The sequence below is a fragment of the Mus caroli genome, unplaced genomic scaffold (assembly GCF_978045245.1).
Source record: "Mus caroli unplaced genomic scaffold, Mus_caroli_1 scaffold_5, whole genome shotgun sequence".
Classification (NCBI taxonomy): Eukaryota; Metazoa; Chordata; class Mammalia; order Rodentia; family Muridae; genus Mus; species Mus caroli.
In genome coordinates this window covers 62,968,581-62,995,356 of record NW_028227260.1, presented here as the reverse complement: position 1 = coordinate 62,995,356, position 26,776 = coordinate 62,968,581, and the positions used below count along the sequence as shown (strand labels likewise).

Genomic DNA, 26,776 nt, shown 5'->3' with positions numbered 1-26,776 from the left:
CCGTATCCAATCACAGACTAGATCAGATGACAGCATCTAGGGCCTTTGTGATATTTTGTTTCGTCCACTATTCCCTCCCCAAATCCCCTTTTGAGAGCTGTTTTACTTTGTTGCAGGGATTTTTTACTCCCTAAAAGAGTGGTGCATGCCTTTAATCTCAACAGAAGGCAGGGGGATCAGTAAGAGTTCCAGGTCAACCTGGTCTAGAGAGCAAGTTCCAGGACAGCCGAGGCTACACAGACAAACAGAGAGAGACAGAGAGACAGAGTTCAGCTCTTCTCACAATTGACTATTAAAAGAGGGCTGGAGGTGTGGTTACCTAGCAGACTTGGTGCACCAGGCATGGTCTGCCATGATGCAGAAGGGGAGGAGGAGGCCAATTAGCCAATACAGGGCTGTACACCTGCACTCCCAGCATTTGGAAGCTAAGGTCTAAGGATTTCAAGTCCTTGTCCAACCTGAGTTACACCTCCTCAAGGAAACACTTGAGGCTCCTTTTTCTCTACCTCATGCAGCACTAGTAACTTACCACTTTAATCTGATCAACTCTGAACCCCTCTGGTTATATGTAAGCTACTTGAGGCAGCATATTGATTCCAATACTAATCGTACTTGACCCATTGGGTAGGACACTCAGAAAATATTTAAAAGGTCATCAAAGGGCTGGTGAGATGGCTCAGCAGGTAAGAGCACCCGACTGCTCTTCCAGAGGTCCTTAGTTCAAATCCCAGCAACCACATGGTGGCTCACAACCATCCGTAACAAGATCTGACTCCCTCTTCTGGTGTGTCTGAAGACAGCTACAGTGTACTTACATATAATAAATAAATCTATTTTAAAAAAAACATGTTTAAAAGGTCATCAAAGACATACTGAAGATGCTTCTCCTAGAAATAAATCCAAGGTTCCCATTCTTTTGAGAAGATACATTGTTATTATTTGGTTTGGTTGAATCAGTGTCTCACTTTGTAATCCAGGCTGGTTTTGATCCTCCTGTCCTTGTCTCCAGTGCTGGGATTTCAAAGTTATATCACTATACATGGCTTTGGGGTTTCCTTTCCTTACATAACTAGTTGGAAAATTAAATCTAAGGGTTGTATTGCATCTTAGTAGTCCAGTGTTTAGGAGTGTGCACAAAGCTATAGGTCCAAGTCCCTGAACAGCAAAAATAAGAAAAAGAGCTTGGCATGGTGGTTCATGCCTGTATTCCCAGCTCCAGAGAAGCTGAGTCTGGGAGATCATGATCCTGTTCCAAAAGAAAAAAAGAAAATGGGGAACCCACTCCAGCATCCCAGGGATCAGTTACCAAGGGCACCACAGGCATTCCTAGGACATTAGAACAGAATGTTAGAACTAAAAGGAGTCTTAGTCATTACCTTCCAGACTTTTAAACTGGGTACATATACACCTTGGGGATCCATAGCAAAGTGCCATAGGACTTTGTAAAGCCACAGGATGAATGCAGCACACTTTCATTTTACTCTAATATAAGCAATGTTAAAACATTTCAATATTAAAAAACAAACACAACTATATCTTGAAGGAGAATGCAAGCTTTAGATATGATTTTAAACTAAAGGATGATCCCTCAAATATACTTAGAGCTTGCAGCATACCGCTTTGGGTTACCTGATCTTCTATTTAAAATAGACAATATTTTTATTTTTGTTTTGTTTGTGTCTGTGGTGTGTGTGTGTTCACGTGGGTATATGCCAACAAACATTCACATGTGTGCACATGCATGTGGAGGCCAGAGATCAACATCATGTGTCTTCTTTAACCCATCTCTTCCTACTTTTGTAAGATGATATGCATATGAGTGTTTTAACTGTATATGTGAAAGTGCATGGGAAGCCAAAAGAGTCCATTGGATGCTCCTAGAACTGGAATTATAGCCCTTTGTGAACCATCACATGAGTGCTGGGAACCAGACCTGGGTCCTCTACAAGAGCAGCAAGTGCTCTTAACTGGTGAGCCATCGTTTCAACTCCCTTCTCTATGTTATTTTGAGACATAGTCTCTCATTGAACTTGGAGCTCACCATTTAGCAAGGTTGGCTGTCCAGTGAGTTCCAGAGAACAGCCAGTCTCATTCTCTCAGGATCCAGATTTTTATATCCACACTTTAGGTCCAAGCTCAGGTCCCAATACTTGCCTGGCAGGCACTTTTCCCATTGAGCCATATTCCCAATCCTTGCATTTGTATTTTGAGACAGAGTTTCACCCAATGGCCTAAACTGGTCTGGAATTCATTGCAATCCTTCTGTTTTGGCCTCCAAGAACTGGGATTACACACCAGGCTCTGGAGATTTCATTTTTGGTTGCTTCAGCTAAAAAAAAAAAAAAAAAAAAAAAAAAAAAAAAAAAAAAAAAAAAAAAAAAAAAAAAAACAGATAAAGTAAAAGTTTGAAATAGACTGATCTAGCTCAACCGTCTGTTTTCACAGGTAGAAGAGCAGGGGCCCACAGGTAATAAATAATTCAAACCAAAACCACAGACAGTGCTTTTGCAGCAATAGCTAGGACAATAAGCCACCTCTATCAGAACAGCAGTTTCTTCTCAGCTAGTTAGTTGTCCTGTATGTCATTGCTCACTGTTGTCTGGTCTGGCCTTGTTTGCTTTGCTGACACTCTTACAACCTGTCCTGAGGTAAAGCCATGGCTCAGAAGCTCTGAGGACAGGGGAGACACCAAGATTCCTTTCTATCTCACCAAGTGCTATGAGTAACAATGTTAGTTCTCAGATGCAACCCGTAAATTAAATGATGAGCACACACACACACACACACATACCAAGAGCTGAATTCAAACTAACTGCATTTCCCTCTTATTTATACAGAGACATGCTATGAGGATACTTCATCCCATGTCTGGCATTTCTGTCTCCCTCATACTGTTAGGCTAAAATAATCAGCTCTCAAGGAGACAGAGGCAGGAGAGAGAACCTGGTATGCTTAGAGTTTCAGGCCAGTTAGAGCCACACAGAAATACTGTGTTCAAGGTTTCAAGGAAAGACCTTGAATTAATAAAGTCAAACTACCTTCAATCTCCCCTCCCCCGATTCTAGGGTCCAGAGAAAAGAAAATCTCTCTGGTTGAGATGAGCCCACATCTCGCCTTTCTGCCCAGTCTTCTGCAGTGACATTGAGGAACAAGTCTCCTTGGCCTCTGTCAGCTTTACAACCATCATGTCTATTTTTCGTTCAAGTTAGCAAAGGCTTCCCTATATTCATAGACTTACATACATACACTGTGAACACCTTAAACCTACAGCTCTTGATTTTATACAGCCATATACAAATGTCTGCACACAGTCACAAGTATAAACAGAAATACATTTCACGTTAGGGAAAGCAAAGCATCGCCTCTGTCCACACTTCTCCCTCAACACCCAGTGCCACAAGCACACAGCCACTATTGATAGTCACATTCAGAGTCACATGCACGCCAGCCTGAGATGTGGTGCAGGTCGCCAGCTTTAGAGCCACATTCCATAGTGTCCCGTTCCTCTCCGAAAACTAACAGATCGTTTCACAGAGATGTCATCACCTGCCGACTAATGTCAAGTTACAACCAGAATAAATGGTCCATTACCTCCCCCATTACAGGTTAGGCCCATGGGAAAATGACAGCAGAGACAAAGGAGACTTGTTCCTTAGTGTCACTACAAGAGACTGGGCAGAAAGGCTCATCTCAGTCAGAGAGATTTTCTTTCCTCTCTGGACCCTACCTAGAATAGCAGGTGGGAACACTGAAGGTACTTTTTGAACATTTCTCAAGCTCTGGGTACCCAAGACAAAAGAAAAAGAGGAGAGGAAATGGGGAGAGAGAGGGGAGGGTAAGGGAGGGGAGGGAGGGAAAGAAGGGGAAGGGAATCAATGTTGCCTGCTTTATTGCAGTGCTGGGAATGGAACCCAGTCTCAAACAGGCCAGGCAAGTGGTCTGCCACTGAGTCACACTCCACCAAGGGCTAATGTTCTAAATTGTGTCCATCCTTGTCAGGATGATACGTCCTCTTTTGAATAAAGCCTCAACATTCTACAGATAGTGGTTTTATCATTAGCTCTCACTGACGCCAGACTCCAGGTCGAAATTGCACCCCATTAAGCAAGTGACTTTAACCTCTCCATACTCAGTTTTAACATATTTTTTAATCGAGATAATAAAAGCATCTACTTCCTGGTGTGACATGATTTAAATGTAAGGCACTTACAAACGCGCCTGGGACTTAGGATGCTCAATGAGTTCTAGAAATGAGCAGCTCTCATTTCCCCAGGCCTCCACTTCCTTCCTATTTACTTAACCACCCAGGGCTGACAGTGCGGTCTCCATATTTCTTAAAGACAGGCCTTCTAAAGTCCAGAGAGAATAAGAGCAACTCAGCACCGTGGAAAGGTGAGCAGGGCTAGAGCTGCTTGCTTCAGAGTGACTCCACCCGAAGCCAACCTTCTTATGAACTTCACCTGTTGTTTTTGGTTTTGGTTGTTTTGGTTTTGGTTAGAGGATTTGTTTCTTGTTTGTTTTATTTTGTTGGGGTTTTATTGTTTTGGTTTTTGGGGGTTTTGTTTTGTTTGTTTTTGTTTTTGTTTTTTTTGAGAGAGGGTTTCTCTGTGTAGCCTTAGCTGTCCTGGAACTCGCTCTGTAGACTAGGTTGGCCTCGAACTCAGAACTCAGAGATCTGTCTGCTTCTGCTTCCACAGTGATAGGATTAAAGGCATGCACCACCACTGCCCGGCTCAAAATGTCATTTTTAAAGATTTATTTTTATTCTTTTTAATTCCATGTCAGTGTGTGAGTATCGGCACATGAGTTCAGGTGCCTAGTGGCCAGAGGCATTGAATCTCTCTGGAGGTTGTGAGTTGCTGACCTTTAGTGCTGAGAATACAACCCAGGGCCTCTAGACCTGGCTCTTTGAACCTTCCTAGAAAAACAAAAAACTTAAAGAAATATATCTAAAGCTGGGAAAATGTAAATAATGAGAGTCAGAGAGATAGCTCAGCAGGGAAAGACACTTTCTACCAAGCTTGACAACCTGAGTTTAATCCCTGGGATCCACAGGGTGTAAGCAAAGCAGAGAACCATCGCCTAAAGTCTACCCTCTGATCATCACATGAATGACACACACACACTCACACTCATACACAGATGCACGCCCGAGTGCACACATGCGCACAGTCATACATGCACACATACATGCACACAAGTGTGCATGCCCAATAAATAGATAGATAAATACATAAATCAATAGTAAGCAATGTGCCAGGCACAGTTTTAAGTACATGCTGCATATTGCTCCATTTAAATTTCACAGCAATTCCTGCCATTCTTATCCTAGAGAAGCGGAGCTGAGGTTCCAGCTCCTGGAATGGCATGGTGCCGTGCCTATGGAGCGAGGCAGTCTGACAGAAGATGGAGTGTTCATATACTATGCTGTCCTGCTGTCCTCGGGAAATGGGGAAGAGGCAGGCCTCCGGGCAGAGAAGCAACACATGTTGGTTTTGAAGTAAACTGAGGTGGCCTAGCATTTTGGTTAAGTATTCACTTCAAATCACGATTCAGCACTCACTGGGTTGCCTGTGGGTGGCCAATGACAGAGCTCTTGCCTGACACCCTGAGTTCAACCTTCAGCCCCCACAAAAAAAGAAATCCACCTGGATTTAAATCTTATCTCTGCCACTAGGTGTTGAATCCCTTTGAATCTGTATATGTAAATGGAAATCAAACTATGTCTTAACAGTTGTGATAAGGCTCACTGGAGATAATATATGCAAATCATCCAGACCAGTACTTAACACATGGTCTCTAAACAGTAGCCTTTTGTGTCCTTGGTGGCCCTTCCCCCTTGCAGCTCTTTTTGACCCTTCTCAGGGAAACCTAACCAAAGGAGAAAACATGGATGAGCTGTTGGGAAAAGGAAGAACTGGATAGGATAATGGTGCTGACGTGCTTTCCTTCTTCCAGGGTGAATGGCTGCTGAGACCAGTTTTTGGTTTTTGGCTTTTTTAGCAACACCTTCTCCTTCCTCCAGGAATAGAGGCTGGCAGGTTGTTTCCAGCCCCGTTTCCAGTTTCCCTTAGAGTGGACGTCAGAACCTTCTTTTGTGGGTTGGGAATGTAACTCAGTGGAAATCTGGCACAGGCAAGGTCCTGGGTTCAATCCCCATAGGTGCAAAGAAAAAAGAAAGACCTGCCTTTTTTTTTTTTTTCTCCATTTATGACAAGGCCTTGTTTTGTAACCTAGGCTGGCCTTGACCTGGCAACTCTCCTGCATGTTGAAGTTACAGGTTGTTTTCCACATCCTCTCCACATCAATTGGTTTGTTTACTTCAGGCTTGGGAGATAGTAAGAAAGAAGGAAGGTGGAGTAAGCATGTAAAGTTTTCCATGTGCTGGACCACGCTGGACACTTTCCATCATTCAGCCTCTTGGAATGTATCCACTTCTCAGCACGTACATTATAAATGATACCCTGAGCCCAGTGAAGGTTTGTGTTCTTTGGGCCCCATCACCCTGAGTACTGGGGATTGAACCCTGGGGCCTCATGCTTGCTACATCCATAGCCTCCCTTCTTTTCGTAAATGTTGAGGCAGGTCCTCACTAAGTTGTCCAGGTTTCCTTTGCACTTACTCTGTAGGAAAGGCAACCTCTACATTTGAAATTATCCAACCTCAGCTTCTAGAGTAGCTGCTGGTAATACTGGCCCGTGCCACCAAGCCTGATGGCTTCCTTTTGTAATGTGCATTTTCTTTCTTTCTTTTTTTTTTTAAGATTTATTTATTTATATTATATATAAGTACACTGTAGCTGTCTTCAGACACTCCAGAAGAGGGAGTCAGATCTCATTACGGATGGTTGTGAGCCACCATGTGGTTGCTGGGATTTGAACTTTGGACCTTCGGAAGAGCGGTCCAGTGCTCTTACCCACTGAGCCATCTCACCAGCCCTGTAATGTGCATTTTCTTTGCATCCCATTCATCTAACCCAGCACTACCCTAATGCTGTGCCCTAGTGAGGGTTTCCTGTAAGGTGGCTTAATGTGAAATTTCACTGGGCTGAAATGTATCCATTTTTGTATAATCACCAAATCCATAAATTGAAAGTAATCCATCCCTAATGGATCTGAGATCAGATTCTGACTCTGCTACTTAGGAGTGACAAGCAACTGTCCCTCAGTTTCCTCACTTCTGAAGTATAGCGGCACCTCCTACTCCACAAAGTTGTGAAAATACTTTTATGAAAGTTCTGCTCATTGGAATGCTTCATAGAAATATTACTTAAAATACCAACAGCAAATGGCTGCCTCAATGAGTAAAATGTTTGCCTCAAACACTTTATGACCCGAGTTCAAGCCCCAGGACCCCTGTAAGGTGAAAAGAAAACAACTAACTCCACAAAGTCATACACTGACCTCCATTTGCATATTGTGAACACACACACTAATAATAATAATTGTTTAAAAATTATTTCTTAAAATAGCAGCATCTCAAAATAGCTTAATCTCAAAAGAGTCCCAAATGGAGGAGCTTCAATCCTGAAATTTAGTCACTTATGGCTGCAAATCTGAGAATTGTGGTTTTATTACTGAACTTGGGGATAACAGCCTGTGTTCCAAGTCAGGTCCAACCACCCATCCTCAATAAGTCAATTAGAAGAGCCAAATTATAAGTGAGAATCAGAAGCCAGACAGGGTACTGCACACCTTTAATCCCAGCACACAAGAGGCAGAGAGGCAAGTAGATCTCTGTGAGTTCTAGGCCAGCCTGGTCTACAGAGTGACTTCCAGGACAGCCAGAGGTATATAGTGAGACCTTGTCTTGGAAAAGAAAAAAAAAAGTAGGAATAAGATAAAGATTTATTCAATGTTAGCACATTGGGGAGAATGTCAGAGAGATCCAGCACACATGGCCATACTGTAAATCTTTCTCTGCTCTCCATTTATTGTTTTAACCTTTACATTTATTTAATGTGTATGAGTGTTTTGCCTGCTTCTATGCTTATGCACCATGTTCATGCAGTGCCAGAGGAAGGTGTCAGATCCCCTGAGACTGGAGTGACAAAAGAGCAACCTATGTGCTTAACCAGGGAGCCATCCCTCCAGCCCTTCCAATTTCCACTTTTAATTTGGTTCTTTTAATTGGCTTATTGAGGACTGACCTGACTTGGGGCACAGGTTGTGACCTCCATGTTCAAAAACAGTTGGTGACACTGAGAATGCTGAAGGACCGTCCTGTGTGGTGGTTCATGCCTTTGATCTCAGCACTCTGGAGGCAGAGGCAGGTGAATCTCTGAGTTTGAGACCAGCCTAATCTACAGAGTGTGTTCCAGGACAACCAGAGCTACTCAGAGGAAACCTCAATGAATTTTTTTTTAATGCTGAAGGATAAATAATACAAACCCTTATTGAAATGTGTGGTTTCTTTCCCCTAGACTCAATGTTCTAGCCTCAGCCCTAGCACTGCAACAGAACACCAGCTACAGTCTTCTTTCCTCCCTGCACACATCTCCTGTGGATCCACAGACTATCTCCTTCTAACCTTCCTTCTCCAACTTATTACTACACCCCAGGCCGCACCTTCAGCAGGTACCCTTGACTAAACCACAGGCCACACCTGCCAGTAAACTCACAGACCTTCTTCTCCTCTCTTTCTGTTCCACCAGAGCCAATCCCCAAACCTCATCCCTAGCACTGCAACTGAACACCAGCTGCAGCCTTCCCTTCCCACTACCACATCTCCTGTGGATCCCACAGTCCATCCCCTCTTAACCTACCTCTAGTCGCTGTATTCCACTGCTCATCTCCAGAAGGTACCCCTTGCTAACCCAAGTGCAGCTCTTCCCAGGGCAACAAGTAGGTTGAAGGCAGACCCACAGTTCTCCTACTGCCCCTGAGATCCAATTCACCCTAGTCTCATCTCCAGCTCTGTAGCTGAAAACCACTGTGCTCTCCCTTTCCTCTATCTCATTCCTAAAGGATTGCAAAGACCTTCTCCTCCACCCTTCCTTCTCTAAATAATCCCAGTTACCCAGCATCTAACACCAGCAGGTATTCCCTGTGAACACACCAGCTGAACAGGACAGGAAAACAGACAACACATGGCCATCACACTCCATGAACATCCAGAGAGGAAACAAAAACCAAGGTCTTTCAGCATGAAATACCTACCCAACAATGTCAAACCCAGAAATCAGAACCTGGACTATAATTACCCCAAACTCAGATGCTGAGACACTGGTGTAAAAACATAATCAGTAATACCCAGGGCAGTATATCTCCACTGGAGCCCAGCTATCCTACCACTGCAGGTCCTGAATATTCTAACATACATGAAGCACAAGAAAAAGACCTTAAAAACACTTTTATGAATATAAGAGGGATGCTTAAAGAGGAAATGAATAAACCCCTTAAAGAAATCCCGGAAAACACAAACAGTGTAAGGAAATAAAACTGTTTAAGACATGAAACTGGAAATAAAAGCAATAAAGAAAACACAAACTGAGAAAATCCTGGAAATGGAAAATGTAGATTTCAATAAGAACTATATAAGCAAGTTTCACCAACAGAATAGAAGAGATAGAATAAAGAATCTCAGCCATTGAGGATGTGATAAGAAAAATAGATCAGTCAAAGACTATGTCAAATCTAAATAACTCCTGACACATAATATCAAGGAAATCTGGGATACTATGAAAAGACCAAACCTAAGAATAATAGGAATAAAAGGAGGAGAAGAACTTCAGCTCAAAGGCCCAGGAAATATTTACAACAAAATCATAGAAGAAAATGTTCCTAACCTAAAGAAGGAGACATCTATAAAAATTAAAAAACCGTACAGAGCACCAAATAGATTTGACCAGAAAAGAAATTCCTTTCATCACATAATAATCAAAACACTAGATATACAGAACCAAGAAAGAATATTAGAGCTACAAGGGGAAAAGACCAAGTAACATATAAAGACAGACCTATCAAAATTACACAACTTCTCAATGGATGCTCCAAAAGAAATGAATACTTTTCTTGATAGGTACCACTTACCAAAGTTAAATCAAGATCAGATCAACAATTAAATAGACCTATAACCCCTAGTGAAATAGAAACAGTCATTAAAAGTCTCCCAACAAATAAAAACCAAAGGCCAGGTGGTTTTAGTTCAGAATTCTACTAGACTTATAAAGAAAAGTTAACACCAATACTCCTCAAGTTATACTACAAAATAAAAACAGAAGGAACATTGTCCAATTCATTTTATGAGGCCATCATTACTGTGATATCCACACAACATAAAGACTCAACAAAGAAATTTACAGACCAATTTCCCTTGTGAATTTGTTGATGCAAAAATACTCATTAAATTACTTGCAAACTGAATCCAAGAATACAGATAAAAGATCATCCATCGGGCATCATCTTAAGTGAAATAACACAATCACAAAAGAACTCACACAATATGTATTCACTGATAAGTGGATATTAGCCCAAAACTTAGGATACCCAAGATATAAGATACAATTTGATAAACGCATGAAACTCAAGAAGAATGAAGACCAAAGTGTGGACACTGTGCACCTTCTTAGAATTGGGAACAAAACACCCAGGGAAGGAGTTACAGAGACAAAGTTCGTAGCTGTGATGAAAGGATGGACCATTTAGAGACTGCCGTATCCAGGGATCCATCCCATAAGCAGCTTCTAAACGCTGACACCATTGCATACACTAGCAAGATTTTGCTGAAAGGACCCAAATATAGCTGTCTCTTGTGAGACGATGCCGGGGCCTAGCAAACACAGGAGTGGATGTTCACAGTCAGCTATTGGATGTATCACAGGGCTCCCAATGGAGAAGCTAGAGAAAGTACCCAAGGAGCTAAAGGGATCTGCAACCCTATTGTTGGAACAACATGATGTACTAACCAGAACCCCGGAGCTCCTGTCTCTAGCTGCATATGTATCGAAAGATGGCCTAGTCGGCCATCAATGGAAAGAGAGGCCCATTGGACTTGCAAACTTTATATGCCCCAATATAGGGGAATGCCAGGGCCAAAAGAATGGGAATGGGTGGGTAGGGAAGTGGGGGGCGCTATGGGGGACTTTTGGGATAGCATTGGAAATGTAATTGAGGAAAATATGTAATAAAAATCAAAAAAAAAAAAAAAAGATCATCCATCATGATCAAGTAAGCTTCATTCCAGGATGCAGGCTCAGCATACCAAAAAAATCAGTGACTATAATCCACCATATAAATAAACTGAAAGAAAAAAAACATACGATCATTTCATTCCCTAAGAAAACCACCTTAGACAAAATTCATCACCCACTCATGATAAACTCCATGAAGAGATTAGGGTTACATGGGATTTACTGAAACATAATAAAGACAATTAATTTATAATAAGCCTATAGCCAACAATCACATTAAATGGAGAAGAACTCATAGCAATTCCACTAAAATCATGAACAAGAAAAGATTGTCCACGTTCTCCATCCCTATTCAATACAGTCCTTGAAGTCTTATCTAAAGCAATAGGACAATTGAAGGAGATCAAGGGAATACCAATTAGCAAAAGAAAAGTCAAGTTATCTTTGTTTGCAGATGATATGATAGGATACATAAGTGACCCTAAAAATTCCACCAAGGAACTCCTACACCTGCTAAACAATTTCAGCAAAGTAGTTGGATACAAAATTAACTCACAAAAATCAGTAGTCCTCCTACATACAAATGACAAATGGACTGAGAGAGAAATCAGGGAAACAACACATTTCACAATAGCCTCAAATAATATGACTATCTTGGAGTAACTCTAACCAAGCCAGTGAAAGACTTGTCTGATAAAAACTTCAAGTCTTTGAAGAAAGAAATTGAAGAAGATATCAGAAGATGGAAAGATCTCCCATGCTCATGGATCACCTTGATTAACATAGTAAAAATGACCAGCCTACTAAAAGCAATCTACAGTCAAAGCAATCCTCATCAAAATTTCAATACAATCCTTTACAGATCTTGAGAGGACAATTCTCAGCTTCATGTGGAAAAACAACAACAACAACAACAACAACAAAAACAGGATAGCTAAAACAATCCTATATCTCGGGGGGAAAAAAAACAATTCTATACAAAAGAACTTCCAGAGGTATCACCATCTTTGATTTCAAGCTGTTCTACAGAACTATAATAATGAAAGCCTTGTGGAATTGGCATAAAAACGGACGTGCGGATCAATGGAATTGAAGTGAAGACCCGGAAATAAGCCCATATATATGGATACCTAATTTATGACAAAGAAGCCTGAAATACACATTGAAAAAAAAAGTCAGCATCTTCAACAAATGGTGCTGGCCTAACTGGATTTCAGCATGTAGAAGAATGTGAACAGTTCCATATTTATCACCCTGCACAAAGCAAGTCCAAGTGGATCAAAGATCTCAACGTAAACCCAGAAGCATTGACCCTGATGTAAGAGAAAGTGGGGAATACCCTTGAACACATTAGCACAGGAGACAACTTCCTGAACAGAATACTGATAACACAGGCAGGAAGATCAACAATAATAAATGAGACCTCGTGAAACTGAAAGGCTTCTGTAAAGCAATGAATACCATCGTATAGACAAAGCAGCAGACTATAGAATGGAGGGGGGAAAACCAACTACACATCTAATAGAGAACTAATATCCAAAATATACAAAGAATTCAAGAAACTAGATATCAGAAAACCAGACAGTCCAATTTAAAAATGGGGACTGGCTCAGCAGTTAAAAGCATTGATTACTAAAGGACCCAGGTTCCCAGCACCCATACAGCAGCTCATAACTATAACTCCAGTTCCAGGGAATCTGACACCCTCATACATGCAGGCAGAACTTCCCTAGCTATCAGGGAAATGCAAATCAAAACTACTTTGAGATTCCATCTTACACCTCTCAGAATGACTAAGTTCAATAACAGTTCATGCTGTCAAGAATGTAGAGCAAGGGGAGCACTCTCCTCCATTGCTGGTAGGTGCAAACTTGAACGTCCACTTTGGAAATCATTAAAATAAATCCTAATGATATTCTGATATATATCCAGTCATCATCAGGGATGTTTCCTCTGGCAGCAGATGGGAACAGATGCCAAGAACCATAGCTAGACAATATACGGAAAGAGAGTCTAAATGGGAGGTCTCCATCAAATCCTTCCCTGAGAGCTCAGGGAGTCTTGTGGAAGAGGAAGCAGAAAGAGTGTAAGAGCCAGAGGGGATAGAGGACACCAGGAGAATAAGGCCATTGGAATCAACTAAGCAGAGTGCATATGTGCTCACAGAAGCAGAAGCAGCAAGCACAGGACCTGTACGGGTCTGCACCAGGTCCTCTAGGTATACATTACAGCTATTAGCTTAGTATTTTATGGGACTCCTGACTATGAGAACGAGTGAGTCTTTGGCTCTTTTGTCTGCTCTTAGGGCTCTTTTTCTCCTGTTGGGTTGATGTGTCCAACTTCGATATGATAGTTCTTGCTTCATCTAATATTTTATTTTGTCATGTTTTGTTGTTATCTCTGAAGCCTGTTCTTTTCTAGTGAGAGACAGAAAGAGAACAGATCTGGAGGAGAGGGGAGGAGAAGCTGGGAGGACGAAAAGGGGAAACACCAATCAGAATATACTGTATGAGGGGGAAATCTGTGTTTAATAAGATAAATGTAAAAATAAAAAGAAGTGGGTGAAATTTATTTCATCATAGACATAGACATCTATACCCTTTATAGTGCCTGCTTCTCAAAATGGTTTCATCTACATTTTTAAATTTGACTCTCATTAAAAGAATTAGTCCAATTTATCAATTAGACCAAGAATTGTTCCTTTTTTTTTTTCCTACCATTTTCTTCTTCTGATCCTGCAAAAAAGATCCTTCCCATCTTTGCCTCAGGGCACATTCATTATAAAAGTCACCTTAGTCACCTTAGGCCAGAATGGATTCAGGACCCCTACCTAGTGTCACGATTTGTTTTGTTGTTGGGACAGGGTCTCATGTAGTCCAGTCTAATCTTGAACTCCTGATCCATCTGCCTCCACCTCCAAAGTGTTGAGACTGTAAGTACAAGGAACTGCGCTCAGTTCGGACAATTTCTTATTTGCTTGTTCAATCCCTCACTTGCTGTGCAACTCAGGTTGGGCTCACACTCCCAATCCTCCAAGTGCTAGAATTACAGCTGAGTGCCAGCACAACAGACTTGCTCTTGAGATACTTTTAAAGTAAGTCCAAGACAGTATGTAGGTCCATTAATGCATATTCTAATAAGGACTCCACCCCTTTAAAGATATTTTTAATTTTTAAAAATTATGTAGGGTGTGTGTGTGTGTGTGTTCCTGTGGACACCAGAAGATGGCCTCAGATCCCCTGGTGCAGGAATTGCAGGCATATGTGAGCTAATGTGGGTGGTAGGAACAGAACTGGGGTTCTCTAAAAGAGAACTACTCGATTTTCAACGCTGAGATCTCCAGCCTCTAGATTCCACCTTTTTTTCTTTTATTTATTTTTATTTATGCTCATTGGTGTTCCACCTGCTCATATGTGGATGTGAGGGTGTCAGATCCCCTGGAACTGGAGTTACAGACAGTTGTGAGCTGCCATGTGGTGCTGGGAATTGAACCTGGGTCCATTTGGAAGGGCAGCCAGTGCTCTTAAACACCGAGCCATCTCTCCAGCCTCTAGATTCCACCTTTTGCTTGTGTGGAGGGGCCCATTACAACTGTATGATAACTTGCATGTGTGTTCTCTGTTGCTGAAAGCATCTTTCCTTTGAGTGTCTATATGTGCCAGGCATTGCACTTGGCCCAGGAGAGTCCCTCTGAGCTAAAGAAGCACAGCAGAAACAAGCCACAGTGCTGCCGTTTCAAACTAAGAATTGCTATGGGTCCAGGATGTGAGCACAGGGTGCACGTGGAGCCTTAGAGTAGGGCCACAAATTGCACTGAGTTGTGGGGAGGCTTGTTTACTCATTTTATGGTAACCCTGAATTTGAACTTGTGGCTCGGTGGGGTCTCCAGCAGGAGGCGCAGTAAAGGCGCCGAAGGGTAGGATTGGGGGTTCAGTCACTACCAGAACCTGGGAAGGCGGCCAGCGCCTGTTGCGTGTGAAAACTGCAAGCAACAACGCCATTTAATAAGGAAGAAGGAGGCGAGCGCCAGAGGCCCAGAGGGACCGTGGGGTTCAGCTGCGGGACAGAGATGCAGGGGCTTATGGCAAGGCAGGCACCTGCTCGCCAGGTCCTCTCCACCCAGCCTCTCTTTCTGGCAGCCGCCAGTTCCCACCCCTGATGGCCGCTCTTCCTGATAGAGTTTCTTGGAACAGGGCACAGGACAGAGCGAGGAAACACCTGTTTCCAACAAGAAAAGAGGTGTATGGGGGGAGAGCCCCCACCAGGCTTCCAATGGCCTCTCACGGAGCTTGCTCTCCTGAGCCTTGTAAAAGCGCGCCCAGAAAGCCATGGAGATCATTTTTCAAAAAGATCGCTTTCTATGTCTTAGCCTCCACCCCTCTATGTCTAAGCCACAACGTCCTTTTTAAAAAGTCTTCTTTCCCTCTGGGATTTCCCGCTCCTCCCAGACCCTTTAAGCGCCCCCACCCTTTGGTGCCTGCAGGGACCTCCACCACCTCTCAGACCTTACAGCTGCAGCTGCGTTTGGCTTCCAGATCGTTTTCGCTTCCTCAGACCCCTGTGGACCTACAGGTGGGGAGTGGGACTAAAGGACAGCAGAACAAAGGAGCAGGAGCGCCCCTGTCCCGGGCCAGATACCCCTTCCGCAGCCTCTTTTGGGCCAGAGAAGAGGAGCTCAGCAGCGCGAGGACGCCCTCCCCCCAGCCCCGGTCTCGGGCACTTCCCAGAGGGGAGCAACGGGAGGATGCGTGGGAGGCGGGGGTGGCCCTTGCAGACCAACAGGCAGACCCCCGAGGAACTAGCCTGCGTGGCCGTGGTCGCCAATGGCCTCCACGTACTGGGCTCCGTTATTTCATCAGCAGTTTAAGAAAACCTGCCAAAAGCAGTTATGCCTCACTGCAATGTGTAGCTTTTTCCTGCCATTTTTTTCATAATAAAAGAGGGAGTGAAGCTCGCTCACTCGCTCGCTCGCTCCCCGCCTCCACCCCCCTCTTCCAAAAAGAGCCAAATGGATACGAGAAGGGGGGAAAAAAAGGAAAGAACCCACACACCAATCTCTGAGGGGATGCCAGTGAGGTGTGGCTTGTATTTAAATATCCAATATGTCAATGGAAGGGGAGTGGGTACGTATATAAAGTGCCATTTGCATCTGATAGCTCCAGGAAGCCAGCTATGAGAGGCCAGGAGAGATGGATGCGGAGGGGAAGCCGAACTTTAACTGAGAGCAAGGTCAGGAGCGCGCTGCCCCACGCTCCCCGCCGCTGAGAAGTTCTTTGGACGCGAACAGACGTGTGCTGCAACTGGGCAGAGCGCGGAGCCGAGCAGCGAGCGAGCGAGCAAGCGAGCGCCGCCGACCCGCCCGCCCGCGCCCGCCGCCAAGACAGGCAGTTCGCGCCCCGGGGCCCCGGTTCGGCCCGTGCCGCCGCCGGCCCCGCCATGGCGGAGGTCGGGGGCGTCTTTGCCTCCTTGGACTGGGACCTGCACGGCTTCTCCTCCTCTCTGGGGAACGTGCCCTTAGCTGACTCCCCGGGTTTCCTGAACGAGCGCCTGGGCCAGATCGAGGGGAAGCTGCAGCGCGGCTCGCCCACAGACTTCGCCCACCTGAAGGGGATCCTGCGGCGCCGCCAGCTCTACTGCCGCACCGGCTTCCACCTTGAGATCTTCCCCAATGGCACGGTGCACGGCACCCGCCACGACCACAGCCGCTTCGGTGAGGACCCGGCCGTGGAGGGGTGGTGGGGGAGAGGGAGCGGGCGGACCGCGGACTGGGGAGCCGTCGACGCGGGGCTGTCCCGCAGGGGTCCCCCCCCCAACCTTCTAGCACCGGGCGCCGTCCGGACCCGTCGGGGTGGGATGCGGTGGCAGGGCCCTAAGCCTCGCGGCGACCCGGTGGCCCCCCGCGCCCCGCGACGCTCCCCGGAGGGGGCGGAGGCGCCTCGCGGTGCGGCCTCTTCCAGCCGCTCCACCCTCCCTCCTCCCCGAGCAAGGGGCTCCTCGTGAGAGCCCATCATCGGGCCTCCGAGGGAAGCAGGTGGAGTCGGGAGAGGAGCCGGAGTCCTCGACTAGGAGGCAGGGGACCGGAGGAGCTTTAAGGGTGGCAGACCCGTCGCGACTGATCGCCCAGAGCAGGAGCCTCCACGGGCCAGCGGCCCGGACCCGAGAATCACTTTTATCTGACGGGGATCCGGCCGTCATGGCACTGGTCATCCTCAGGGGTGGCTCTGCCCAGGGTAGAAGCCAATCCAGGCAGCACAGCATGAGCCTGGGAACCTGGGAGCTGAGAATCTAGAAAAACCTCACGATGCCCACTGCGTATGAACAAGTCTTGGGTATCTTTTGCCCAGAACTTACTCCTCGTCCACGTGAGGGAACTGCCCCGAACCCACTGCCAGCCCCAGAAACAGGAAATGTCTAATCTCCAGGCAAGATTGCCTCTGCCAGCCTGCGACTGTACAGATTGTTCAGAGCACCCAGCTGCCTGCATCGCCATACAGAACTAATTACACGATTAATATAAACCTTGATCTGGGACGGCAATCTTTAGGCTTCTAAGCAAATGTGTTCCCTCTTCAGTAATTTGCCGGGTTTTTTTATTTTCAATTTCCTATTCATTATTAAGCCATCAAACAGGTGCGGTGACAGCTAGCCTTTCTCCTCCTCCGCTGCAGTGTCCTCGGCTTCCTCCGGAGGTCCTTGTAATGCAAGAAGGGCACTTTCTGCCCCCAAGCCAGTCCGAAGCTCTGCTACCCTCAAGCAGGACACGGTTCATTTTTTCCTATCCTTCCCATCTTCACATTCTACATGGTTTTCTAGAGCTGCGTCTGGAGTCCTCAGTAAAAAGAAAGAAGGAAAAGAAAGGAAAGGAAAGGAAAGGAAAGGAAAGGAAAGGAAAGGAAAGGAAAGGAAAGGAAAGGAAAGGAAAGGAAAGGAAAGGAAAGGAAAGGAAAGGAAAGGAAAGGAAAGGAAAGGAAAGGAAAGGAACGAAGAGAAGAGAAGAGAAGAGAAGAGAAGAGAAGAGAAGAGAAGAGAAGAGAAGAGAAGAGAAGAGAAGAGAAGAAAAGAAGATGGGGGCAGAGGAGGGGGCAGCCGAGGGGCAGCTTAAGGCCAAGCCTAGCAGACAACTAAGACCAGGGTTGGCCTTCCTTGCTGGGAGCAGGCAGGAACCGTAATGAGGTCTATGTCATCTTGGAAAAATGCACTCAAACAGAGCTGGAGTACAGTAGGTTGGGAGGGGTAATGGAGGGTTGCAGGTGTCTGTATAAACTTGCAGCAGGTCCTCAAAAGGGTGACGAGGCGGGTGGGAGGAGAGGGGGTGTTAACTTGGCTTCTTTCCCTTCCATCACTTGCGATTTTGCAGTCCCCTTTTGTTCTTCTTCATAAGGACTGGGACTCGCACCCTCAACTCAGAGGCTCCCAGAAATGGCCTAAAGCTATTATGCTATAATGTATAAAAGACCCATATGTGTCTGTGTGTGTGTGTGTGTGTTTATATGGATGTGTATAAAAGCAAAGTCACTAAATGATAGTGAAATGTGGACTGGGGGCGGTGAAATTGGTAAAACTGTGAACTGCCCCCCAGCTGCTATGTTTGTCTGCCTCTGTGCCTGAGCTGAGCCCAATAATCTACAAGGTCAACATAAATCAGTAATAGGCTCTTGGGATAAGTGGTCTTTAATTGCCTCCCTAAAGACACATCTTGATTTCTTTTCATCTCCCAGACCTGCTCAGGGTGTTAAGTTTAAGGAGAAACCAAAGGAAGTAAAGCTGATGGAGGATGTTTGCACTGCTGCTTAACCTGGCTTGCTTCAGTTTGGGTTTGGCCTTTTAGAAAACACAAGCTGCCTGAGACCCCCTCCACATCATCCCCTTTTCCCTTTCCTCCTTCCCTGATTTCTTGGCAGCTCTGTGCATTTCCTGTAAAGGAAATGATAACCGGTCAAAACTGTCTCTTCATAACCTCCCCTGCCAACTTGCAAACACACTCTTGCTCAGTTTAGTTTTTGGCACAGGACGAGGTGGGGTTTGAATTTGCTCACACTCTCCTCCCTCCACATTTGAGTTAATCAGCCAGAGTATTCAATAAATCGAAACTTTAACATTCCATAAGTGCTTTAGCAGTCAACATTCCAGCAGGGTAAAGTAGGCCAGACTTAAGATATAAAATATTATAGATCTCTGCTTGGTGGGGGGGGAGGGAAGTCTCCGAAGGCCATGTAAAGTAAATAGCTATTTGTTGTAATTGGAGAGCGGGGGGTGGGGGGGCCCAAGGATTACCCTGGAATCCATGTGTTCTAAACAAGTCAGGCTGAGCCCAAGTGCAGCCCCGACTCCAAATAATAACCTGTTGGCACCATAGTTGCTCCTTGCTCTCCATCTGCAGTCGGTAGCCAGGAGTGGTTCAGTCCCCGCCTGGCTGGTGGCATTTACATGAGGTTCACAGGGAGCCTGACATTCCTGAGGGGCACCTGTGGACTGACAGGCAGGGCTTGGGAGCTAGACTGGAGGAGAGGCCTCCTGCCAGGTGGGATGGCGCAGGCTGCAGCAGCTGCTTTGGGTTTGGAACGATCTGGTTCTTATTTGGCAAAGGGCCAGCGCAGCACTGTCTTGGCCCCGAAGGTCTGACAGGATGGCTGAGGGAAGCAGATTAAATGACACATTAGCCAGTCATCTAGCTAGGTTCTGAAACAGTGGGGCCCAGGACAGATCCGTTTTGATTGAGGCCCTGGGGAAAGAGGTGTAAGAAGAGAAGAGTCTGGAAACTGTCAAGAAAATGCCAGAGCATGAGGTGGGCAGGTCAAGATGAGGCAGAGGAGATGGAGGTCCTGGGCCTCGAAGGACTGAAGGAACTGATGACAAACTTTGTCTACTTAGTACTTTGCCTCAACGCTTTTCTGTTAACACCCCTGTCCAGCTGTAGCTGGGAAAATATGAAAAGGGCTTGTTTTCTCTCCCCTCTCACGCTGGCCTGGATTCAGCAGAAGGTTTAGAAATATCTGTTCCATCATCATGTGCCACCGGGTTCCCACAGTCTGAATCCAACTAATAGGAAAGTTGGCAAAGGCAAATGATGCCCAAAGACAGCTGGGCAGGGATGATTCCAGCTGTTGGAGACCCCTGTTACTGGACACAGCCCAAGCGACATCCTGTATGATCTGTCCTTTGGCATCAGGGTTCACAGAGAGTTGGAGAAAAAAAATGTGGTGACTCAAATGGCCACACCTCTTGGGTTTCATGATTTTGTTCTCATACCAGGTCTCTCGAAGTGAGATCACAGCCTGCTCTCTGCTACTTAATGATCTCAGAGTAGTCAGAGGTATAGGATATTTAGAGAAAGGGGGACCCGCTGTGATTGGAGGCTCAGAGGTAACCTGCCCTAGTGTCCATCTGAGTTTAGCACCCGGAACAGAGTCAAGGCATGCTGTGGAATCTCCTTGCCAGACAGACATGCTACTTTGAGCATGCTTCTGTTTTTCCACAGCCCTCTCTCGACACAGTAGAACCAGACACAGAACCAACCCCAGCATGAGCCTGCCAGGACCCGCGGCAGAGTGGTAGGCCAGTTCCTTGTCTTGTGTTAGTAACTAGATCTCTGACTACAGCCTAGCTCCACTTTCTTTTCTATTTTTACAACTAGGTTTTCAGTCATTTTTAATTAAAAAACAAAACAAAACAAAACAAACAAAAAAAAAAAAAACAAAAAAACCATCAAGGTAACCCCAGCACCTAGGAGATGGAAGCTGCGTACGAAGTTCAATTTCCAAGGCCATCCTGAACTACGTAAGATCCCGTCTCAAAAACAAATGATTTTTTTGTTTTGTTTTTGGGTTTTTGTTTTTTTGTTTTTGTTTTGTTTTGTTTTGATTTGTTGGGGTTTTTTGTTTTGTTTTGTTTTGATTTGATTTTTCGAGACAGGGTTTCTCTGTATAGCCCTGGATGACCTGGAACTCACTTTGTAGACCAGGCTGGCCTCGAACTGAGAATTCCACCTGCCTCTGCCTCCCAAGTGCTGGGATTAAAGGCGTGCGACACCACACCCTGCTCAAAAACAAATGATTAAAGGCATTGTTTCGCTGTGTAGCTCAGGCTAGCCTCAAACTTGGGATCCTCCTCTTTTAGCCTCCTAAATCTTGGGATTACAGCTCTGTGTCAATTTACCTGGTGTGTGTGTGTGTGTGTGTGTGTGTGTGTGTTCTTTATTTTGTTTTCCAGACAGAGTCTCCCTATCTCCCTGTGTATCCCAGGCTGGCTTTGAATTACCTATCTTCCAACCTCAGACTCCTGTGGATTAGCAGCACAGATACATGCCTCTACATCCAGATAATGGCAACCAGTTTTACATTGGCTTTTTGAAATTTTATTTTCGATTGTGTGGGTTGGGGAGGAAGGAGAAGCACCAGTGCTTGTGTGGAGATGAGAGGACAACTTTCAGCAGTCAGTTCTCTTCTTCCATCGTGTGAATCCCAAGGGATCAAACTCAGATTGGAGGCTAGGCAGCCATTGACCTTATCCACTGAGCCATCTTGCCAGTCCTAATTTACACTTTTAAAATTACTTACATTTTATTTCTTTAGTGTATGTGTGTGAGAGAGAGAGAGAGAGAGATGGGGGGTGTTGGGAGAGAGAGATAAAGAATGAGGGGGTATATTGAGAGAGAGAGTGGGGGGGGTTGAGAGAGGGATGGGGGGGTGTTGGACAAGGCATATCTACCACCCCCACTGTTCTTGCCTTTTCATGGGTCCCTGGAATTGAATTCAAGTGGGCAGGCTTGAAAGCAGGTGCCTTTACCTGCTGAGTCATTTGTCAACCCTATATTAGCTTTTCAATAATCCTGCTAATCACCTTCATAATGAGCTAACTGCTCAGTGAAATCCCTGAAGCCATTGCTAGTTAAGTTTCACTGGGACACATTTCCCCACTGTAGAGACAGACAGACTTACATATAATTAAAATGCACACAGAATACTCTGGGTACTGGGTTCAATCTCCAGCACCAAAACCAATATTTTTAGAGGACACTGAAATACAAAAGGGCACACACCCTCAAGAATATACGCAGGGATTAGGATAGAACATAGTATAGTGGTAGGTGACTTACCTAGCACGTTCAAGGCCTGAGTTCAGTGGGGTTTTGGGGGAAAGGATATAGAGCTATACAGGGAGAGAGAGGGATGATGGAAAAGCCCTCAAACAAAGCAAACGACAGAGTGAAGTTAGCTGTGTGCTTGTGAGGCTTACCCTCCCTCAACAAAAACACAAATCCAAACATCTTGTGAAGGTGGTTTTGGGCCCCAAGGTGCAATACTTTCTATTGTCTCTAATTATGCTTATTCTGTTAGAACCAGCCCATTTCCCAACCTTTGGAAACCTCTCTGGAGCTTGATTGTTATCCCTCTCAGCTATGCGTGTCTTCTGGAGCTAAGGGAAGCTAGGCTCCTGTGTCCTCTTCTAAGTTGTTGATTGAAATGTTTATCAGGGCAGAACCTCCTTCAGACAATTGAAGATTTGTTGTTCATGAAGTCAGCAGTTGATTAGCTCCCATCCTCACTGTCTGCCCCTTCCTTCCTTACCATCCTATGGTATTCTTCTCTTCCTGAAACCATACGCATTGTAGTAGAAGAGTTTCTAGCCTGGTGAGCTAGCTGGGCCAGAAGTCAAAGCACTTGCTACACATGCCTGAAAATTAGGTCAGTTCCTGGAAGCCACGATAAAGAGAGAGAAGTGCTTCACCAACATTGTCCTCTGATCTCTGCATATGTGCCATGTATAGTACAGGCAACAATAATACACTGTTTAAAAGTTAACTAGCAATCAGAATAAAGATAAGACTCAGAATATCTGGATGTGAAAACCAAAAGACCAACTCTCAAATGTCCCGTAAACTAGTGGTAGAACTATAGATCTTTCAGATCCAAGTGAGCCATCCAAACATGTACCCCCAAAGCTGCTATCACGATTGAATGCCTACCCATTGCCTGCCAGCCATTGAGCTTTATAGAAAACTTCCCATTGGAGTTTTCAACCTGATTGTAGAATGAAGTGCTCCTAAGTTTTGACTTTAGCACTTGGGTGACAGATTGCCAGAGACTACCCCCCCATTTATTAAAAAAATTCTTTATTACATTTATGTATTTATCTGTGTGAGTGTGTGTGTGTGTGTGTAAGAGAGAGAGATAGTGTCAGAGACAGAGAGAGGAGTGAGAGAGATTTCATATGATGCATGTGCCGTGGCACACATATGGAGGTCAGAGGACAGCTTGCGGGAGTCAATTCTCTCCTTCTACCATGTGGGTCCCAGGAATCAAACTCAAACCATCAGGCATGGTGCCTTTCTACCTTACAGCCTCAAATCCCTTATCTTTGTGGGATCAGCTCTACCTCCTATGTAGAATATTCAAAATATTACCCTTAATAATTGTAATTTTGGCATGAAAGATAGCTAGGTGTGTGGGCTCAGTGTATGCTTTCAGACAATTGAAGCAAGTTTTCCATCTCTGCTGAGAACGTGGTTAGAGGGAGGAATCTCAAAGAATCTAACTGATTGTTAACATCCCTCTAGGTAATAGATATACTATTTTCAAAATCATGACATCTTCAGTACTACCATGATTTAGTTCCCCTGTCCCTTCGCCCTCTCTATAATTGATTTTTTTTCCCTCATAGGGTAAATGAAAACATTTTCAAATCTTCACCTCTAACCTTGTCGGTCAAAAGGACATTTCTCATTTCTTCCCTTTCCCCTTAAAGTTGCAACATCTCAAATTAGTATGGAGTCCAATGCTACCTGCCAACTCAGCTGTGGCTCAACTTTAAATTCTCAAGAGGAAGGGGACTTGTCACAGACTTGTCAGTTTGGGACTGAGCAAGCTGAGAACATTTTTCACACCAGCCTTTCCCTCCTACCCTAAACAGGGTGACCAAACAGAGTGTGGCTTGTGTGTCATTCGTTAGAGTCAGCTACAGGCAGTTGACAGCCTCATGTGCTTTTTAAGGACTGAGAGGCTGAAAACTGCTCAGTCTAGAGGACAGCAAGGGAATGCAGGTGGGTGCCAGGGAGGGACAGGGTGACTTGGCGTTGAGAACACTGCTTTGCCATTTCTTGAAATGTGTGGTCTTCCACTCCACTGACACCGTAATCATGGACTGTTTGGTGGAAAGCCTTCCCATGGTTTCTTCACCCCCGCATGCATAAGAGGCTTGGTGGTATAGCCTAGTGGTAGAGCTCTTTCCTAGCATGCTCAGGACCCCAAGTTCCCACACTGGCACTGCAAAAGAAAGCAGAAAAATCTCGCATCTAAGAGCATTAAGTGGAGGAAGGCACTGTCTCTTCAGTTTTACATATGGAAAAACTGAGGCATGGAATGACTGAGCACTTTCTCTGAGGTTTTCATTTCTTGCTGCAGGAGATGGGTCCCTCTGATGATTGTCTATGTGTGCCCAGGGCTGCCTGGAGTTGGGGGTAAATAACTGGTAGCTCATGTCACCTCAACAGCTCATGCCCCTAGCTCCATGTTAGTAACAGAACGGTGTTCTACTTTTTGTCCCAGGAATTCTGGAATTTATCAGCTTGGCTGTGGGGCTGATCAGCATCAGGGGAGTGGACTCTGGCCTGTACCTAGGAATGAATGAGCGAGGAGAGCTCTATGGATCGGTAAGTTCCAAGCTTTCTATTTATCAGAGGCTATGACCACCAATGTTTGGACAGCCTGAGGCAAAGGATAAAACTGTTTATCAAGCACTTGAGAGCCCTTTTATGACTGTAAAGGACCAGAGTCTTCTTGTTCCAGGCTGTTCAGGGCCTTGCTCCATTATACTGCTTCACTTGTTCAGCCCTCCATCCAAACAAGGTTTTCTGGGATATGTTTGCTTTCACATTTTCCATTAGAGGTCCTGCTAGTGCTGTGATAAGAAGAAGCCATGCTGGCTTGTCAGGAGATGCTCTCAGGGTTTGAGGCATGAACTCATCTAAAGAGCACGCCTTAGTTTTAACGGGTACCCATAAGCAGTACCTGATGAGTAGGCTCAAAAGAACATATAATGAGAGAGCCAGCCTTCCAGTAAGGATTCTGAAGTTAATAAACCAGCCCCTGGTTTCCAGATTGCTTCAGCTGAGCCCCAAAGGCCAAATAACAACAATGAATGAAGAATGAGGGTTCCAGGGACCAGTGACAGCCCCAACCCCTAGCAAGGAATGGGCTGGCTACAATACATTTTCTGTGTTCTGGAAGCAAACCAGGCACTGGGGCATAACTTCTCTGGCCTTAACCCTTTATTCTGGCTTGGACTTTTGAGTCACATAGCACGCTTTCTGGCTGGCTACACCCCATGAAATCAGAACACATTTTTCCCTGACACCTGGGAGATAGGCCTGTCCCCAGCACTCAGTATCGGGCACCTCAGCAAACAGTATGGCGTCGCGATCAACTATGAGAAGGGCCAGAAGCAGAAGACCCAGGAGCTGCCAGCTTGAAGTAGCCAGATTGGAGGAGCTTTTCCAGCAGATCTTTTCTGAGCTTTCCAACTGACAGGCCGCTCATTAGGAGAGATCACAGCTCACCTCCCATGCAGCTTTATATAGACCCATGGCCTTTGCCTGCCAGTTGATGTGGGTGACTGTAATCTCAATGCATTTGAACATTATTAGCCCTAAGTAGGAAGTGAGCTCGGTGGGTGCCAGAGGGGCATTGGAAGGCAATAATGGAAATTCTGGGGTTTAAAGAGCCAGCCAAGGCCAGCACCTCTAAATGTCTTTGCTTCAGCAAAGATCACACCCGAAATATTTTTGTTTGGCTCCTGAAGGAGGATGAAGATACAACCGGGAGGGTTTTGTGCAGCTTAGAAAAAGCCTTGGTCACATAGGGAGACAGGACTGAAATTTTCTAATCTCAATGTGCTGTTGCTATTTCAGGGTTTCTCCACCAGCAAGCTAGGATAGGAGGAATAGTCATGTAATGGGCTTTGCTTTATTTTCTCACCCTCACAGAAGAAACTCACACGTGAATGTGTTTTCCGGGAACAGTTTGAAGAAAACTGGTACAACACCTATGCCTCCACCTTGTACAAACACTCGGACTCGGAGAGACAGTATTATGTGGCCCTGAATAAAGACGGCTCACCCCGGGAGGGATACAGGACTAAACGACACCAGAAATTCACTCACTTTTTACCAAGGCCAGTAGATCCTTCTAAGTTGCCCTCCATGTCCAGAGATCTCTTCCGCTATAGGTAATGGACCTGTGGTGCCACCTCTGTGACCCATGTACTCTGTGACCATGGTTGGCTCTGCAAACACTATACTCATAGCTTTTCAATCCTTCCTTCCTATCAATTAGATAACAGAGAAGCACTCACTGTTCAATGTGACCCAGCTGTCCCCTTGTTCAAAGTGTATATCAAGGTTGGGTTATTTTGGGGAGGGACGTGGGGGAGGGGTGGTTCTGAGGGAAACTTGTATATACTTTTTGTTTTACTCATGTTCTTTCCCGAGATGTGGCATGACAAAGAACAAGGGCCCCCACTAAGGGCCAAGGCTGTCTTGCCTCACAATCTACCCAGATACCTTGAGATGGGGTACAAATGAAAGACCAAGGAATCTGCCACAGATGCTACCTAAAGAGCTTTGGGAAAGTGTTATTTGGAAAATCCTAG

At 45.2% G+C, this 26,776-nt stretch overlaps 1 protein-coding gene across 1 annotated transcript; it reads left to right on the top strand.

Annotated features, from left to right (window-relative positions):
* Positions 1-16,296: 16,296 nt before the first annotated feature.
* On the top strand, positions 16,297-26,525 carry Fgf16 (fibroblast growth factor 16). The gene is made up of 3 exons (XM_021153886.3): positions 16,297-16,841; positions 24,676-24,779; positions 26,112-26,525. Exons 1-3 carry the CDS (start codon positions 16,568-16,570, stop codon positions 26,355-26,357), a joined length of 624 nt encoding a protein of 207 aa, XP_021009545.2. The 5' UTR covers positions 16,297-16,567; the 3' UTR covers positions 26,358-26,525.
* Positions 26,526-26,776: the final 251 nt, after the last annotated feature.

Coding starts and splice junctions, on each gene's coding strand:
- Fgf16 (XM_021153886.3), top strand. CDS start 16,568: ATGGCGGAGGTCGGGGGCGTCTTTGCCTCCTTGGACTGGGACCTGCAC. Junction 16,842..24,675: donor CCACGACCACAGCCGCTTCG/GTGAGGACCCGG, acceptor TTTTTGTCCCAG/GAATTCTGGAATTTATCAGC. Junction 24,780..26,111: donor GAGGAGAGCTCTATGGATCG/GTAAGTTCCAAG, acceptor TCACCCTCACAG/AAGAAACTCACACGTGAATG.